This window comes from Stegostoma tigrinum, chromosome 28, assembly GCF_030684315.1.
Source record: "Stegostoma tigrinum isolate sSteTig4 chromosome 28, sSteTig4.hap1, whole genome shotgun sequence".
Lineage (NCBI taxonomy): Eukaryota > Metazoa > Chordata > Chondrichthyes > Orectolobiformes > Stegostomatidae > Stegostoma > Stegostoma tigrinum.
Window position 1 is genome coordinate 44115679 of NC_081381.1, and position 19699 is coordinate 44135377.

At 43.6% G+C, this 19699-nt stretch overlaps 1 protein-coding gene across 3 annotated transcripts in view; it reads right to left on the bottom strand.

Moving 5' to 3' along the window:
• Positions 1-19163, bottom strand: part of LOC125466670 (endothelin-converting enzyme 1) — a 294487-nt gene extending 275324 nt beyond the window's left edge. Inside the window, exons 1-2 of one of the 3 annotated variants that reach the window (XM_048561512.2) lie at positions 18854-19162; positions 14021-14202 (exon numbers count right to left, since the gene is read on the bottom strand). Coding sequence is in view for 2 of the 3 variants with exons in the window: in XM_048561509.2 (XP_048417466.1) it covers positions 18854-18886 (33 nt within the window). In the remaining variant the exon portion in view is untranslated. Of the gene's footprint in view, positions 1-14020; positions 14203-18853 lie in introns of all 3 variants that reach the window. The other 2 variants (XM_048561509.2, XM_048561507.2) reach the window with 2 other exon arrangements.
• Positions 19164-19699: the final 536 nt, after the last annotated feature.

The window sequence follows — 19699 nt, forward strand, 5'->3', positions numbered from 1 at the left end:
AGCCATAACATTGTATTCCTCGTCCTGTCCTATCACCCTCATGCACTTTGTAAGGTGGGATCTCCCTGTACTACATGTAAAAAAAAACTTTCCACTGTACCTGGGTACATGTGTTATGGACCAGACCAGATCCCTCAAAAAGTTTTGGGTGGCATGGTGGCTCAGTGGTTAGCACTGCAGCCTCACAGCACCAGGGACCTGGGTTCGATTCCACCCTCGGGTGACTGTCCGTGTGGAGTTTGCATATTCTTCCCGTGTCTGTGCGGGTTTCCTCCCACAGTCCAAAGACGTGCAGGTTGGGTGGATTGGCCATGCTAAATTGCCCAAAGTGTCCAGGGTTGTGTAGATTAGGTGGGTTACCGGGACTTGTTGGGCTGAAGGCACTGTTTCCATGCTGCAGGGATGATATGATATTTTAAGAAGGTAGCCTAGATCCTTTTTCTTATTTTAAAGGCAGATATGAAATGCAGTGTTTCAGATGGAATGCAACTGGTCAAACTACTCAACATCGAGCAAAACATAGTTTACTTAAACACTGTAGTTAAAATAAAAACAAAAGAATGGGGAATTTAGAATAACATAATTATTGGAAAATTTAACCGAATAATAGATACAGTAACCTTTACTGAATAACAGTTTCAATGCAGTAACATGCCATAAACATACCTTTGGCAAAAAGACATATTCAGACACAGATTCTCACATGCAGTTCTCCAATCCTGGAGGTAAAAAAGCATCCTGAGAAAAGTCAGAGCATGCAGAGGCTGGGAAGCTTTCACTGAAGCTTCCAACTCTTCTGCTTAAAATTAAACTGAGATACTAAAAAAAACGCTAGAAAGCCTGGTTTGAGAGAGTTGGCCACACTCAGGGTGCCTCCCTTGTTCCAAAATTTAAAAAAAAACCTAAGGCCTTGCAAATTGTTCACTTTCTTGTGGGCAGCTCAGTACCTCTGTCTTACAACCTCCCTTCAAAACAAAAGGACAAAATAATCTCTTCAAGTGATAGCATCGTCACGCATGTGACAATAATGAATCAAATCAAAAACCAAATCACTGCAGAGAAATGGGAGCAGTAGGAGATGTTGATGGGGACAGCTGGGGTAAGGTGGGAACAGTGTTGTCAGAGCAAAATGCTCGTCTAGAAAATCTATTTCTCAGCTACAGATATCTTTTCACGTTTTCTAATTTTAAAGAAAACTACAAGAGGTTTCAATGCTGTCAGATGTTGCTGATCTAAAACGTGCTGCCAGCAGACCTGTCAGCCACATGTTGCAGGTTTACCCCCTGTGAGAAAGGGCCCAGAACAGTCCACCTCAAATGGGGAACAGTGTAGGGATCAATGAATATAATCAGTCTCTTCCCATTTGACAATGAAATGCCTTCAAACTGCCTGACTACCCATGATATTAATGATCTGCATGTAGCAGTAACTGGAGGCAAATGGGTTTTAAATGGCACAATCAAAAACATTTAACTTATTTTCATGGAAACACATCTCTCCAACATATATGATTAATAAATGGCTCCAACAGATTAAAATGGAAATACAAACTCCTCTTCGCCAGACATGAATTAATGAACAGAGCTCAGTCATTTATTTTTGCAGAAATGAAGCTAGGAGCTGTACATTCTATTTTTGGTGGTTTAGAAAAATAAAGGCAGTTGGAATGTGACAAATCATTTTGAAAGGGTACCCAGAGCTGACAACTTAAGTAAACTGTAATCACATAATTCAGTAAGATTGTCGTCATATAAACACAGGGAAGGTACAGCGCAAATGGTGGCCAATTGGCCCACTGTATCTGTGATGGCCCAAAAGGATGCATACAACCCGTTTTTACTCCTCTTGGTCTATGGGATATGCAGATGAGATGCTGCAATCAGTTGTTCTCATTCAATACAATGAGAATTTCTGTCTCACACTTTTATCTGGAGTGAGTTCTGAACATTCTGTTCACATTGTTGAAAACTGTTAATTTAAATTAGGGGAACAGGAAGGTAATAGTTTTGTTTCTTTGAGCATTGCTGAAACTCAAGATTTTCATCCTGCTCATTCATGAGGGCATTGCACAGGAATATAGATACAAAGGGAAAGCTAATATTTATGCTGGGTAAGAGTGGGGCATCACAGTGGCCTCACAGCACCACGGACTCAAGTTCGATTCCACCCTCGGATGGCTGCCTGTGTGCAGTCTGCACATTCTCCCCATGTCTGCATTGGTTTCCTCCAGGTGTTGGGCTCTTTCCCACAGTCCAAATGTGTGCAGGTTGGGTGGATTAACCATGGGAATTGCAGGAATAGGGCACGGGGGCAAGGGGTGGGGTGCATTATAACTCTCTTTGGAGGATCGGTATGGCCATTGTGTGGGCCAGCCATATTAAACTGCCCCATAGTGAGCAGGCTAGGTGGGTTAGCTATGGGAAATACAGGCGTGGAGTGGGTCTGGTTGGGATGCTCTTCAGAGGGTTGGTGTGGGCCTGATGGGCCGAATGGCCTGCTTTCACACTGAAGGGATTCTATAAGAGCTCTAGATTTCCTCTGCCCCTTTGTAAGAACACTTCTCTTTGACTTGCCCCTAATCATTCTGTCCATGACTCTGACTTTGTCTCCCCACTTATTGATCTCTCTGCTAATTAGATTGCAATCTACTTCATGATTCTCTATTCCTCAATTAAATCTTCCCTCAGTCTCCCGTGTACATTATAAAACAACACCAAGCTGTCCAATCTCTCCTCGCAGCTACAATTCTCCATTTCTGGAAACACCCCCGCAGATTTCCTCGAATGTTTCCAGTGGCCGCACTTCTCATTTCCAGCCTCTGTAGTCATTGGTTTTTCTAATTATATTAAAAATGAGTCTCAGAAGCATCCATGTCGCCATTCAGCTCAGTCTCCACTCCAACAGTGATCAAATAATCCTCAAAGAAAAATTGCATAGAAACCCACTAGTATGGAAGCAGGCCATTCAGCCCATCAAGTCCACAACCATCCTCTGAAGGACATCCCACCCAATCCCTCTATTCCCCATGGCTAACCTGCTCACTGCAGGGCAACTTATCATGGCCAACCCACCTGACCTGCACATCTTTGGACTGTGGGAGGAAACCCACACAGACTCAGGAAGAACGTGCAAATTGCACACAGGTCCCTGGTGTTGTAAGGCAGCAGTGCTAACCATTGAGCTGCAGCTGTCTTCATTAGAAAGATGAAGGTTAAGAACTGACTTAATAGAGACATACAAGATGATCAGAGGATTAGATAGGGTGGACAGTGAGAGCCTTTTTCCTCAGATGGCTATGGCTAGCATGAGGGGGCATAGCTTTAAATTGAGGGGTGATAGATATAGGACAGATGTCAGAGGTAGGTTCTTTACTCAGAGAGTGGTAAGGGTGAGGAATGCCCTGCCTGCAACAGTGGTAGACTCGCCAAGTTTAAGGGCATTTAAATAGCCATTGGATAAACATATGGATGATAATGGAATAGTGTAGGTTGGATGGGCTTCAGTTTGGTTTCACAGGTCAGCGCAACATCAAGGGCCGAAGGGCCTGTAGTGCGCTGTAATGTTCTATGTTCTATATTCTATCAGACACAAACACCTTAACGCTGTTTCTCTCCACAGATATGATAGAACCTGAGTTCGTCCAGCACTTTGTATTTATTATAAATAATGTAATGAGTTTGGTTCCTGCATTTGAATGACCAAAGCCACTTTCTTTTCATCACTATTCCTTATTCAAATGACTTTGCAAAATCTCAACTTGGGTTTCTACAGTGCCTCATGGTTAGAGTGCATTCAAATGTCCTGTCCTTAAGCCGAATGAGGCAGAACAAAACATCTTATTTTGTTGCTACAGCTATTATTGACACCTCACATGAAGGAGACTGAATTTTGGGAGCTTGCTAGGGACAGACTGGCCCAGAATTCCCTGCTGCCTATCAGGTCTTTCCTCTCTCAGTCCGGCAAATGTCATAATTCATACTCTCAATCTTTGAAAAGTGATGAGAGGGCTCTGCCAACCTGAGATGCCCTCTCTACCCCTTGCCTGCAATGGCAGGCTGCAGATTTTGGCTTCTATTGGCCAGCCAGCGTAAGGAGCTTGACCATCACATCCTGAACACAGCCTCCAGCCTCTACACTTTGAGGGAGTCGGGGGAATGCTGGGGACGATGTGATCCCAAAAGTGGTCCTGACATCGGAGTCCAGACCTGAAACCAAAGCCCTGCCTCTGGAGCTTTACCGACCCATAAGGTAAAGCAGCATGTTATAAATGGTCCGTCACCTCATCCTGATGATGCTCTGCCCTGGCACTGGCATTTTATCAGGGAGGGAAGAAGGTTAGTAAAGGAAGTTCTCATTGCTGCCAAACACCAATATCACTGTTAGTGCAAGTTTGCATCCAATTAACTTTATCATTGTCATTGCAGGTATCTCCCTAAACACAAGGAACTGGGCGTGGGTATCATTGTATTGAATAATCCAACAGACACTTATTACAATGAGCAAACATTACATTCTTCTGCGACCTGGGTGTCTGAGCTAGTATTAAGCTCTTAGTTTACAACAGATAAACATGCTTCTAGCACAGTGTCATGCTTCAGATGATTGGAGCTAAGGTGGAGACTGAGATTTTCATACCCTCAGGTTCCATGCCATGATGCAGTGGTGGTATTATCAGTATGTCCCTTAAGCTGGCACATTGACCATCTGACAGTGAGATATAAGAGAAATACCACCACCATCCTCCTGCATCTGACCAGGTTTTCCTCAGAAATGAGGTAGAAGATGGTGGTGGACTCAGATCCAATCTGTTTAACAACTTTTGAGGCATAAAATTGGCCCTTAATGCTCACGCCAATTATGATACAGTCACAATAGCAATAATTACTGGAGGATGTTAATAAGCAATTAGTAAATTAAGAACTTCCCAATACTCAATGACCTTATCTTCAATTAACTTATTCCTATCCAACTTCTACCCCATGGAGACAGAAATACATTAATCATTTTTACTACAGCAAGTACATTCTGAATAATACCAAAGCAAAATACTGCAGATGATGCAAATTGGAAATGAAACAGGAAATGTTGGAATGACAGCCTTCCCATTTTGGTTGGCTGCAGCTCTTGGTGGGTGGAACATCCTCCTCCATCCCAATGCCCGCTTTCAGTGGGCCTTCCAAATAAAGGAGATCAAGACCATCCATCAGGTGTTCAGCCAATGGGCAAGATCCCAGTCTCTTCTAGGAAATCCAGGCCAAAGACCATTGTTAGAACTGGGCATACTTAGCATCTTAGAATCCCTACAGTGTGGACCCAGGACATTTGGCCCATTATGTCCAAATCGACCCTCAGAACAGCACCCCAACCAGACCCTGTCCCTTACCCTATCCCTGCAGCCCTCCATTTCCCATGGCTAACCCACCTAACCTCGCCATTCCTGAACACTACAGGCAATTTATTATGGCCAATCCACCTATCCTGCGCATCCTTGGACTGTGGGAGGAAACCGGAGCACCTGGAGGAAACCCACGCAGACACAGGGAGAACGTGCAAACTCCATACAGAGAGTCGCCTGAGGGTTGAATCCAACCCAGATCCCTGGCGCCTTGAGGCAGCAGTGCTAACCAGGGAGACACCGGCCCACCCCAGAGAGAACATATTTGAAGCAAACCGGGAAAGGGATTAAAATTAAAGGAATAATGGCACATGACCAAAGCAGATCGTAGTGTTGTAGTGGGACAGGAACAGGCAGAGATAGGACAGTTGAAGAAACTGGGAGAATAAAAGAGATAGCCCTCCATGATGTAGGGGTGTGACGGAAAGTCTTCATGTTAGCTGCGTGCGAGTGTAGAAATTTCCCCAGAAAAGGAGAGTGAAATAAAGAGTCTTGGATGGACCATGTGACAGAGAAGGAAAAAACAAAGGGAATAACATTTTCCAGCTTGGGCAAGAATGGGAAATGGCAGTGATCCAATCTTCAATGATCAATATTGATCAAAACAAAACAGAAGGCAATGGGACAGAGTTGAAACAAAGAAAGTTCCATGTTTCTCCACAAAAGGGCAAGCAAAGCCAAGTCTCTTGCAGGTAGCCATAGCAACACTTTGAGGTAGTGAATAGAGTTGAAATTGTTCAAGGGAAGAAGAAATGCAGCCATCGGACAGAGGGTGGTGCAGGAGAGAGACTGGTTGGGGCTCTGTTTGAGAGAGATGTAGGGAGTCCTGGGAGTGAACAGACATACCCAGAAACATAGGAAACACTGGCAGATGGGAGTGAATCCAACAGGTATAGGATAGTTCAGTGAGGCAAGGCCAGTATGAAAGAAGCTATCTATGAAGATCAGGTTTTTGTAGCTTTTAGTCTGATATAGAAGCAGAGTGTTCACAGATGAAAGACCAGGAGGTCAGAGGGAGGATTTCCAAAAGAGAGGAGGTCACTGTCAATCTTAGACATGACACTGTGAGATTTGGTGTCGGGGTCAGAGAGAGACAGGAGACGTGATAATGAGATGGCAGCCAGCTGTAACCATGCAGAGCCTGCTCCACATGACAATCCCTTCTGAGGATAACCAATCAGTTGTTTGTATAACCAAGCCAAGCACGAGTTATTTCTCCACTCCTGTGACTGAGGGCATGAGGTGTCAACATGAGGTGGGGGAGTCGAGTTACATGTTGATCTGAATAGATCCCTTCACTGAACATCGTTTATTGACCAATGGGATCTTAGCAAAATCTGGAGTTTATGATGCTCTTTTTCTGGTGTGAGTCTTCAACTGATTCTTTACAATCAATTCAAAATCTCACAGCAGGGTATTGAGGCGGGCCATTAGCCACAGGCTCTGGGTCATTAGTTTGATTCCATAAACACAAGGACAGCTGGAACAGGGAGAGGAAATATTTAAAGAAGTCCAGCTGACTCAATGATGTGGTTAAGCAGGTACAGCAGGTATCTTTCCAAGTACATCACTCTCCTAGACAACAGACACACGTACATCACTCTCCAAAACAACAGGCCCATGTACGTCACTCTCCAATACAACAGACCCATGTACATCACTCTCCAATACAACAGACCCATGTACATCACTCTCCAATACAACAGGCCCATGTACGTCACTCTCCAATACAACAGGCCCATGTACGTCACTATCCAATACAACAGGCCCATGTACATCACTCTCTAATTCAACAGACCCACGTACATCACTCTCCAATACAACAGACCCCCAAGTACATCACTCTCCTCGACAACAGACCCATGTACGTCACTCTCCAATACAGCAATCCCCAAGTGCATTATTCTCCTTTAAAACAGACCCATGTGCATCAGTCTCCAATGTAACAGTTCCCATGAGGAAGAGATCTCAATCCATTTCAAAGCTTTAGCGTACACACAGCCTACTGTAATATTGAACAGAAATTAATCACCTCTGAAACCAGACAAAACAGAGAGAGCGGCAGGCATTTGTCACTGTCCGGTACCTTTTTTAAAATTCATTTAAAGTAATATTTTGAAAAGATACGTTATCTGTTGAACAGAATACTCTAAAGAAACAGGCCGAGAAAAGATAAGAGAGTGTTAGATTTTGAAAGCAGCAGTCATCCCTCTTCAACTTGCCAATGTTCTGCGATGTGAGCAGCATTATGCAGTGGGAGGTTTAGCACGAAGCTGTGTTGTTGTGTACTGTAGTGGAAACAAGACAGCATATTAACATCAACCTTGTCCACTTAGATATGAATAACTTAGACTTATATCCATGAGGATCAGTGGCTGTAAATCTACCCAATGAATCTTAGATGTGTGGCTTTTTGTGCTGCGATTTTTGTGAAGTGAGAATAAGATAGAGGTTATGAGTATTGGTTCTAAGCCAATAAAGGAAACAGCTTGTGAGGCCCTTGGTTTTTTAAAATGTTGGAACAATAGAAGGGTTATGAATGGTGCAGTGAGGCTGTTGGGGTTTGGAAACTGCTATACAACTCGCCCTTCAACAACAAAATGCTTGCGTTCTCTCTCTCTCTCTCTCTCTCTCTCAGTCTCCCCTCCCCCCACCACTGCCACCAACCCCCCCAACCCCCAGATATTCTTTCCACCCGATAGAAGGCACGTTGCATGTGAGAAAATCTACTTTACTGACTTTCCCTTTGCTATGGGTCTGTTTATGTGATGTTACTATATTGGAACAGCAACTGTTTATTTGTTAAATAATCAATTATTTTGTTAAAGATAACAAAGTGTGGAGCTGGATGAACACAGCAGGCCAAGTAGCATCTTAGCAGCACAAAAGCTGACGTTTCGGGCCTATTAAGTTTTCCAAGAGTTAAAGTTTGACCAATTCTTTTTTCCTTTACTTGAATTTTTAACCGTAGAGTAGGAATAAAGTGTGTTTTGTTTAAAACTGAGTAGCGTAACCAATCAAATTACATCCGGAACACAGCACTTTACACTTGGCTTTAAATATGATAAAAGTTAGGGTCTGGGCTATCTGCTTGATGTGTTTCGAGGGGGTTTGGTCTAGTCCATTATGGATGGTTCTTTGGGATATAACCACAAAGTATACCACATTAGCTGAGCTGGTATACACACAGAGATCAATCATTTGGCCCAATCAATGTCAGTGTTTATCCTTCATAGCAGCAGGAGCTCAATTCCATATCCCTTTACCCATCACTCCCTTCTTCAAGGGTCTCCCTAATCATTTCAATTAAGCTTCTTCCCTCTCCTGCTTCCATGTGGGATCTTGACTTCCTTTCTATGCAATGACAATAATTCAATCATCTTTCATCATGTGAAAGTGATGCTTTGGCTCATGAATAGCTGAGCAAACTTGCTGTGTTCAACGGCCTGCTTTCACTCCTACATTTTAAGGCTAGTGTATTTCAGTGACTAACTCTGCTTCATTGGAATAAACAATAATCCATCAACTTTATGGTCACTTATATTGATATCAGGTTTTTCCATTTTCATTTAGTAAACTAGAAACACGGTTTCAAATTTTCCAAATAGTATTTGAACTTGTGGCCAGCGGATTGTTGTTTGATTAACACCACCATTCTCTGGGCCTTTAGTGGAATCTGTTTTCGTTCCATGACCTCTTGTCAAAATACTGGACCAAAGGTTAAGGTACAAGTTGTAAACTATTATTTAAATCTCAACACAATCACCCCGTTCATCCATTACTCCCATTTCAACACCAATGATTGATTGAAGCTGCAATAATGTGTGCAGGGATCGTATTTTATTTGAAAACTTTTCTTTTGAGTAATGAATATAGAGCATAGGAATGTGCAGCAACCTCACATTAACTGCACCTTTAAACAGGCGTTTTAATCCTTTAAAATGAAACAGCTGAGAGTTAATGTTAAAACTGCAGACAGAAACAGAATAGCAAGCAAATGCATTCAGAGTTGATATATGAATGTGGTGTGTGATGGTTGAATGCCTTCCAGTTTGATACGAATACAGGATTCTTGCTGTGATAGTCCTGCTGGTGCAAGTGCACTGCTCTCCCTTAATAGGCATCATTCAAACCAGGAGCCTGAACTTAATGAGGGTCTCAATTCTGCAGGGGATTGATGAACTGTAATCACTGAAATGGGCTCTAAAGTGTGACAAGCTGGCAAGGACAAATGGGAGAGTTCTTTTGGCTGTGTACAGCTGTCACATCAGAGATTGTTCATGCTCATGATCCATGGCAAATACAAATTTGAGGACACCACCTTCTTTGATCGCTTCTGTTCTTTAGTTCTCTGAATGTTTGTTTATGATCACCACTCCTAAAGAGACAGATCCCAAATCCACCCCCGGGTGGAACATGGATCTCAACGCATGCCAATCATTCAACCAACTGATCCTTATTTGAACTTTCATGTATTTTACTTTGTATTTTGGAATTGTTTTCTGTTACCCACATGGGTGACCAGGAGCTCCCCCGCCCCGTCCCCACTCTTATCTTGCACCACTGGAAGATGTTGCAAGGATCTACATTCCGAAATCACCTCCTTTGGCATCGGGTTCCTGTGTTGGATTGGCCCCTAGGCACGAACTCAACCCATTGTGTCACAGGCCATCTCCGAGGATCCGATTAACATCACAGCGTCAGGAGTACATTCCCACAGTTCCTGTTCTACACTTTTCACTTACCTGCATTTTCCCACTTAGCGGTATTTCCTCCCATCTCCCAACTAAACCTTTGTTAGGAATTCATCCTGCTCCTTTCACTATCAACAGCAGCTCAGTGGGTAGCATTGATGAGCTGCCGAGTCAGAAGGACCATGCACACAAGCCTCAATCCTGCACCTTGAAAACTTCACCAAGGCTGCCCCATCAGTAACTGAGGGACTCTTGCAATGTCAGAGGCACGGTCTTCAGACCGAGCTGTTGGACTGAGGCCTTGCCTCTGCTCTCTGATGGATGTTGAAAGGCCCTAAGGCTAATGTAAGAACAGCACATGGAATTTCGCTCTGTGACTGACCAATACCCTGTCCCCTTGACCAACATCGCCTAAACACCGAGATTATGATGTTGCTGTTTGAGAGGGTTGGCTGTGTACTGTGTCTTCCTCAAAGCAGTGACTATATTTCAAAAAGGACTGGGGCACTGTAAGTGCAGGTCTGTTGTGTCCTTTTCTTTTTAAATAGAAGTAACGTTGTCTCAACATTCAGGGTTGGCCTCTACCCAAAGCATCTCTTGCAAATGAAGTTGAAGAGCACACAGGCTGTGGAAACACAAACACACTGACATCCAGTGGTGGCTCAGAGGTCAGCGCTGCTACTGCGAGTGCCTCAGGCAACTGTCTGTGTGAAGTTTCCACATTCTCCCCATGTCTGTGTAGATTTCCTCCAGCAAGTTCTGGTTTCCTCCCACAGTCCAAACCTGCAGGTTAGTTGGATTGGCCGGGCTAAATTGCCCGTTGTGTGCAGGGATGTGTAGGCTAAGTGGATTAGCCATTGGGGAATTTGGGGTTACTGGATAGTGTACGAGGCTGGGTCTGGGAGGGATGGTCTCTGAAGGGTCAGTGCAAACTTGATGGGCCAAATTGCCTCTATCTGCACTGTAGGGATTCTGTGATGACCAAAGACAAGCAGAGAATAGTACGTTTGTGACTGAGTGTTTATCATTTCGTTTATATTCCCAAAACAAATTTATAAAATATAACTTCATGCCTTCATTATCTTTTGCTAACCTTAAGCTTGCACAAAATGACTAATGTGAAGTTACCTGATCCTCCCTGGTCTGGTATATATTGTCTTCACACTGTTCCACTTCACTGATGGTTCACAGATCTTTACTGAGAGGGGCAATAGTGTAATTTATTCACTGGGTTGTGTATTCTGTATATGTCCAACTTACCTCAGAGGAATGCAATAAAATGGCTTTAAGTTTACAAAAGGTTTATTAACAGAACTCTGAAGTACGTCAGCTTTCACAGGATTTTCATATCTCATTCTTCTTGTTTTTGCCTTTTGTAAGGGTTTGTTTACATTAGCTCTCAGAGGCTATGCAGAGACTTTAAAATCAAATCAAGCTCAGCAAATATAGGTCAGTCATGAGACTAATGTAATCAAACAGATTAACAAATGCATTGGAGACAGTGCAGGAGCAGTTTACAAGAAAGGCTCCAGGAATGAGGAACTTCACTGATGAGGACAGATTGAAGACGTTGGGACATTTCTCCTTGGAGAGTAAAAGGCTGACGGGAGATTTGATTGAGATTTACAAAATCACGTGTAGGCTGGATAGAATAGTTAGGGAGGAGCTGTTCCCACTCATAAAAGGAACAAGAGCAGGATATTGCCAGGAATGGAGGGTTTGAGTGTGGAGCTGCTGGATAACCTGGGATATTTTTTCAGTGGAGTGCAGGAGGTTCACCGGTGACCTTATAGAGGTTTATAAGATCATGGGTTTGTAGTTAATGTGAATGGCAGGTGTCTTTTCCTTAGGGTGGGGGATTTCGAGACACAGGGGCATATATTTAAGGTGAGAGGAGAAAGATTTAAAACATACATGGGGGGCAACATTTGTACTCAGAGAATGGTCCGTGTGTGGAATGAACTGCCAGAGGAAGTGGTGGTTGCGAGTACAGTTCCAATGTTTAAAAGAAATTTGGCTAAATACATGAATAAGAAATGTTTAGAGGGAAATGAGTCAAGTGCAGGCAGGTGGGACTAGCTTAGATTGGGATTATGGTCGGTGTGGACTGGTTGGACCGAAGGGTCTGTTTCTGTGCTGTATGACTCCATAAGAATGACAGGGCATAGATGTGCATTAACACAAAGGTGATGTGAGAAAAGAGCATCTTCACACTGTGTCATTAACGTATAGGGTGCACTGCCTGGTACTGTCATGAAGGCAGGGTTTATTTGAGGCATTCAAGAGGACATGGGATGGTTATTTGGATCGAAATGGTGTGTCAGGGTACAGAGAAAAGGCTGGAGATTGGCATTAGACAAAGATGACTGTTTGAAAAGCTGCACACCTAGGTCATGGAATCAGATACTTCAGACACTTTTAAGCGACTCTTGGATAGGCGCATGGAGGGTAGTAAAATGTAGAGTATGGAGGGTAGATTGCTCTTAGTAGGATAATAGGTCGGCACAACATCGTGGGCCAAAGGGCCTGTACTGTGCTCTACTGTTCTATGTTCTCTGTCTCATTGCACTTCCCCCTTTCTCAATCTATTGTCATTCAGTTATTAATCTGCCTTCCTATTTTTGCTCCCAAAGTGGGTAATGCCACATTTATCCACATTATACTTCATCGGCCAAATATGTGCCCATTCACTGTCTGTTTCCTGCCTGTCAACCTGTTTTCTACCCATGTCAGTACACTAGCCCCAATCCTACTACTCCACTGCAGCCTTTAGCACTGCTCCTGCAAATGGACTTTTATACCCACAGCATCTGCTGTTAGTGACCAATCGAGCATAAAACAAAGATTTGCTTAAAAATACGATTGGCCCCTTAACTGTTTGCCAACAGTTAATGCCAGGAAGCTATGCGTCGAAATATCAATAAAGCAATTTTGACTGCTCAAAATCAATGGAGTAATAAAAAGTTGAGGGCCAGTGAAAAACAGGCTCCAGATTCACAATTGGCCCATTTTATACTATTCAAACACTTCCTGATCCACCTTCATCCCAGGCCTGGTAACCCCTTCTTTCTTTGCAACACTCCAAGAACTCCATGTTCCATCAGCTCCTGTCTCTTGTATATCTCCAGTTGCTTTCAATCCACAATTGGTTTTTAGCTGTCAAGGCCTGATGCTATGAAACTGCCTTTCCAAACCTCCTAGTTTCTCCCATTCTTACAGCTCCTTTAAACCTTAAACTCCTTGCATAAATCTATGCCCACAGCCCTGATGGTAAAAAGCATCTTATGCTTATCTCTTTGCATTCCTGTGCCTTTTCTTGTGATGTTTTTGTGTTTAAATATAAATCTTTGAATCCCTACCTGGAAACAGGCCATTCAGCCCAACAGGTCCACACCACCCCTCTAAAGCATGTCCCACCCTGACTCCTGCATTTCCCTATGTCGAACCTAAACACTGCTGGACACTATGGACAATTCAGCACGGCTAATCCACCTACCCTGCGCATCTTTTGATTGTGGATGAAACCCATGCAGAAACAGGGAGAATGTTCAAACTCCACACAGACAGTCACCCAAGGGTGGGATTGAACCCAGGTCCCTGTGCTGTGAGGCTGCAGTGCTAACCACTGAGCCACCACGCTGCTCACTGTGCATTATGTGTAAATCTATGCATTAATTGAAAATTGTTGGTAAAGGTGTAGGATAATAAAACATAATTCTAATTGGTATTTCTGTGCACATTCAAAATTCATTGGCCTGCCCTTAACCCAATTAAATCAAATTCCCCTCTTTGGGCTGTTGGCATTTTCCCAGTCAGCCAATGTGTTTTGCAAAAGGACAAATGGCTCTTGTGCAAGCAACAGATTGGGAGTCTTTGTTAAATCCTTTAGAAATAGTGACATCGAAAAGATTGTCAAAAGCGTGAAGCTCACTGTATTGACACTGGCTCCCTTGGTATCACTGCCTTAGGTCTGGTCACATCTCGTCTCTCCCAAAGCATACAGCCTGTAGAATTCAATCCACAGAGTTGCTCCAATGCAGCAGGAGGCCAATCAGCTCATTGTGCCTGCACCAGCTCTTCAACGAGACCCGGGCGTCCCTGTACATCAGTCTCCTGAAAGTAAGCACACGGGTGCAGCAGATGATGAAGAAAGCAATTGGTTTGTTGGCATAGTGACAGGGTTCGAGGATAGCAGCACGGATATCTTGTACAGGGCCTAGGTGAGAGCCCATCTGCAGTATTGTGCACAGTTTTGGTCTCCTTATCTGAGGGAGGATGTTCTGGTTGCAGAGGGAGCTCTATGTTGCCAATGACTGGGGAGGCCAGAAACGAGGGTCACGGCTTAAGGATACGAGGTGAGCCATTTAGTACTGAGATTGGGAGAAATTTCCCACCTAGAGGATGGTGAATCTCTGGAATTTTCTGCCATAGAAAGTAGTTGAAACCAAAGCATTGAATGTTTTCAAGGAGTTAGATGCATTCCATAGTGCTAACAGGATGAAAAGATATGGGCAGAATGCAAGAATAGGGTACTGAGTTAGATAGTCAGCAATGGTCATACTGAAGAGTGGAGCAGGCTTGAAGGGCTGAATGGCCTAATCCTATTTTCTGTGCTTCTAAGTCATGCCAGTTATTGGAGGGAAATGCAGGAGACATAGGAATGACCACAGATGACCTCGTGAGAATAAATCCACAATCACAGAATGTTGCAGATGCTGGAAAAGCTAAATTAAAATAAAACAATCAAATGCTGTAAATACTCTGCAGGTCAGACAGTGTGAGAGACAGAGAGAAGCAAAGTTAATAGTAATATGACCAGTTCTTGCCAGGGTTCTGGAGGGTTTGAGTTATAAGGGTAGGCTGGGAGATGCAGTAATTGTCAGAATGGAGTATTGGATGTTTCCTTTACAATAGAAGCCAGCTACTTTCTTTTATTCATGGGATGTGGACCAGCATTTATTGCCCATCCCTTATTACCTGGAGGGCAGTTCAGAGTCAACCACATACTGCTGTGGGTCAGAATGGAATTGCAGTTTCCTTTTGTGAAGGACATTGCTGAACCAGATGAGTTTTCCCTGACAAGGGTTTCATGATCATCATCAGAACATTAATTCCAGATTTTTAATTGAATGCAAAATCCACCATTTGCCATGCTGTGATTCGAACCAGTGTCCCCAGAACACCAGATAACAAGATATAGAGCTGGATGAGCACAGCAGGTCAAGCAGCATCAGAGGAGCAGGAAGGCTGACGTTACGGGCCTAGACCCTTCTTCTTCTTCTTCAGAAGGGCCTTCTGAAGAAGAGTCTAGGCCCGAAACGTCAGCTTTCATGCTCCTCTGACGCTGCTTGATCTGCTGTGTTCATCCAGCTCTATACCTTGTTATCTCAGATTCTCCAGCATCTGCAGTTCCTGTTATTTCTGAAACAATTTTATCCCTCGAACATGAGCTCAGTTTTTAGATAAATAGTCTAGCCATTATACCACTAGGCTATCGTGCCCCCTGATATGTAATCCTTTTAATTTACTCATGAACAGGTGAAGGACTGTATTCTTCTGCCTTTATTTCCATGAATACCATGATGTGTAAAGTTCTCACTGTAGCTTTTTAGTACAGGGGACCCCAGAATACATCGGCAAATTACAGTGATCTATTCACTAAGATTTGAGAAACACACCACCTACATGAAAGTAAATGATGCTGTAGCACTATAGTTTTGAAATAAGAATCTTTTGGTACTCTCTCATTTTGGTATTTACTTCTGAATTACTGAATCTCTACAGATCAGATATTATTGATTTATTTGTCAATTAGGTTCTTCAACATAGCTGGTCTTGGTGTCAGGTAGTTATTGTATCTCCAAAAATTCAGCTATGAAATATCTAATGGACAATATGAAGTGATTGCTGTTGTGTAAGGGCTTTATGACCATGAAGCACCCAGAGCTACACCTCACTGGGCATAAATAGCAAAGTGTGGGTGGAATTCAGATGGAAGAGAGAGACATACATGGAGTACTAGGCAGAAGCTTGAGGTCCATCCGTGTGAAGGTTAGAAACACATGCAGAAATACATGTAGAGTAGACTGACAAGCAATAGGTGGTCGAGTTTACAGAATAGTCTTTCAATAATGCAACAGTAAAATTAGAGGCTGGTGTATCTCTGAATACCATGTATTGCGGTATTTAGTCTTATATGTAACAGACAGTGTTAGAAAGTCTGAAGACAGGTCCTGAATCTGCTTTCTCAGTCCACCTTGAGCCAAAGTCAGAAATCATACCACACCATGTTATAGTCCAACAGGTTTATTTGAAATCACAAGCTTTTGGACAGCAACCCCTTTGTCAGGTGAAGTGTTCATCACTTCACCCAACGAGGAAGCAGTGCTATGAAAGCTTGTGATTTCAAATAGGCCTGTTGGACTGTAACCTGGTGTGGTGTGATTTCTGACCGTGTCTATTCCAGTCCAACACTGGCACCTCCACATATGCCTTGAACCAAACTCATGGATGTCGGCATAAAGTCACCATAAAAGAATAACTTTTGAGAATGACAAATTTTCAATTTTCTGTTGGCCAGGGAGGACAGAACTAATTCTGATTTTCAGTTGGAAAAACAGTGAGAGGTCACAAAGCTCTCTCCTGCGAGCTGAACTGCAAATCAATTTCACTCCTCTCTCTTTCTCTGTCAAGAGATCACTCTCAGCTGTGCCCTTGCAGACTTCCCATTCCCAGGTCCCCTGCACTCACTCAATGATCCTGCACACACACACATAAACACACAGACACACGCACATACACACACACTCACTCACACTCATACACACACATACGCACTCACACACACACGTACACACACACTCGCTCACACACAGACCTACACACACACACACATACACACACTCATTCACAAACACACACACACTCACTCAAACGTACACGCACGTATACACACACATACACATGTACACACACACTCATTCACTCACATACACACACATATACACACATACCACTCACATATACATACACAAATACTCTCACACACTCATACACACACACTCACTCATACACATGCACATGCACAAATACACACATACATACACACTTGCACACACAGAAGTACTCACATACACATGCACATACACAGACACTCATACACGCACGTATACACACATGCATACACACACACGCACATACACAAACACAAACACATACACACACACACAGACACACACACAAACACACCTGAACACACACATAAACGCACAGACACATGCACATACACATACACACACACAAACACACAAACACACACACATACACACACTCACTCATACATACACACAGACACACACACACATACATACACACACTCACTCATACACATGCACATATACACACACTCACACACACAGACACACACTCACTCATACACATGCACATACACACACACACAAACAGACACACACACATACACACACTCACTCATACACATGCACATACACACACACACACACACTCCACTCTCAGCAGAAGACACTGACCAGTGAATACTCCACAGTTCCCATAAAAGGTGCTTTAAGAGCAACTTCTCAACACTGCTCTCCATGAGAAAGCATCCCTGTGTTCAGCAGCTTCTACAGGTGAGATGGAGCGATGGTGAGTGATGTTCGCAAACCAAAACAAAAATACACTCTATCAGAACAACCCAATCTGGGCATCCAAAAGGGAGTGAACCCAGCCCATAGTATAAGCAGATCGCAAACAAAACAGACTAATCTTGCTCTTCCACAATTCTGGTGATGAACACAATTCCAATCAAATTCACCACACACAATTATCAAGCTTTCCCCCCAAGATTTTAATTCAAAAAACGAACATTGCAATTGATGAGAAGGAAAACTATTTCACATTTGATAAATGGGCTTTAAATTCAAATGAGTCACACACTTGGACCTGCAAAACGAAAGAGCTGGGCACTAGTCCTCACATTGAAACAGTACATTCACACTGAAGCAGGACTGAGTCTCTTTCCTGTATCAACTTGAAGATGTCCGGATTGAATTCTCTTGGCGAATAGTCTTTTGCAGACTGTATTGAGGGCAGAGAAAATTGAACACTCTCCCTTGCGCTGCTACCGAGGCTTTGCAAATGTTTGATGATCCATCGATCACTTCCTGGGCGAAATCGTCTGAACCATGTTTAAAGGGTATGCCAGTGTTCTCATGCCATTCTGTGCCAAGTGTCAACTTGCAGTCGGATGCAGCACATCCCTTCCACGTTGATCACGAGTGGGAGAAGTCTGTATCCCTTATCCTTTTCCTTTCGAGTGGTATTAGCCTTCCTGCAGCCGGGGTCAATGTTTTATGCAGCGTGTGGCCAGCCGATCCTCTGCCCAATATTCCCCTGCTCCTCATTTTCCACAAACTCTCCTGTCACCTGCTTCCCAGTCACGACGTTTTTGTATCGTTTTGCATCATTTCAAACAAACAGGTGACTGTTATATCGAAGAGATTCAGAGCTGTCACTTACCATGCAATGTGTTCATTGTAACTGTAAACAGCATCTCCCCCTTGGCTAGTGTTATTGAGATTGCTATACAAAGCAATGCCTCCCTCTACAACACCTCTCTTCCCCCCCCCGCTCCCCGAACACCCCAACACGGGCACAGACACAAACTGCACTCTTGTATTCATTTAACTTTGTAATATTTGAAAAGAAACGCACTTCAGTCTTCTTAAAACTATTAAATGCCTCTTACCGTTTCTCCCAGATCATGCAGAGCAACATTCATGGCGAGGAAGGCAGCTCTCTCCGTACCAGTTCCTTGTGGATTGTTCAGTTTACACTCAGATCTGGAGAACACATGGATGCAGTCATCGGGGAGCAAGGCATGGTTTGCAGAGACAGTGTTGCCGATTCACAGTGCAGCGGCTGTATTGTGTGTGTATGTGTGTGTGTAGGTCTGTGTGTGCGAGTCTGCCCGTGGACTAAATCTGAAAACAAATCTACTCCATCGCCAGTTTGCAGACAGCAGTCCCGAGAGGTTTTATTCCTGTCCCCAGTCAGTTTCAGGAGGGACAGGGCGATTTCACAGCCTTTACTGACACCTGGTGTTCCAAGGAGGTACTGTACCCCCCTCCCCACCTCTTGGCAACTGGTGCCCCGTCAAACGGTGACGCCCCCCACTGGCACGGAGCTTGGCACTTTGTAACTTTATAAAGTAAGGGAGGCCGGAGGGAGGGACAAATAACAAAAGAAACGAGATCAGCTCCAATGCCGTATTTTAATCCACATTGCACAACATTGACGCTTTATCGCAAACCCCCAAACCCCATTAACAGGTTTCTCCCGGAGCAGCGAGAGAAGTTAACCCCTTACTAACGGTGTGTGATGGAATGTCATAGTCAGGTGATTTCTGATACATTTCATTCCCTGTTTAGAGCCAAGATCATGGAGTTATAGATCATAGAAACAAATCCTTGTGTCCATCCAGTCCACGCAGAACATAATGCTAAACTAAACTAGTCCCACCTGCCTGCTGCCGGTCCAAACACCTCTAAACATTTCCTATTCATGTATTTATCCAAAAGTCTTTACATGTTGT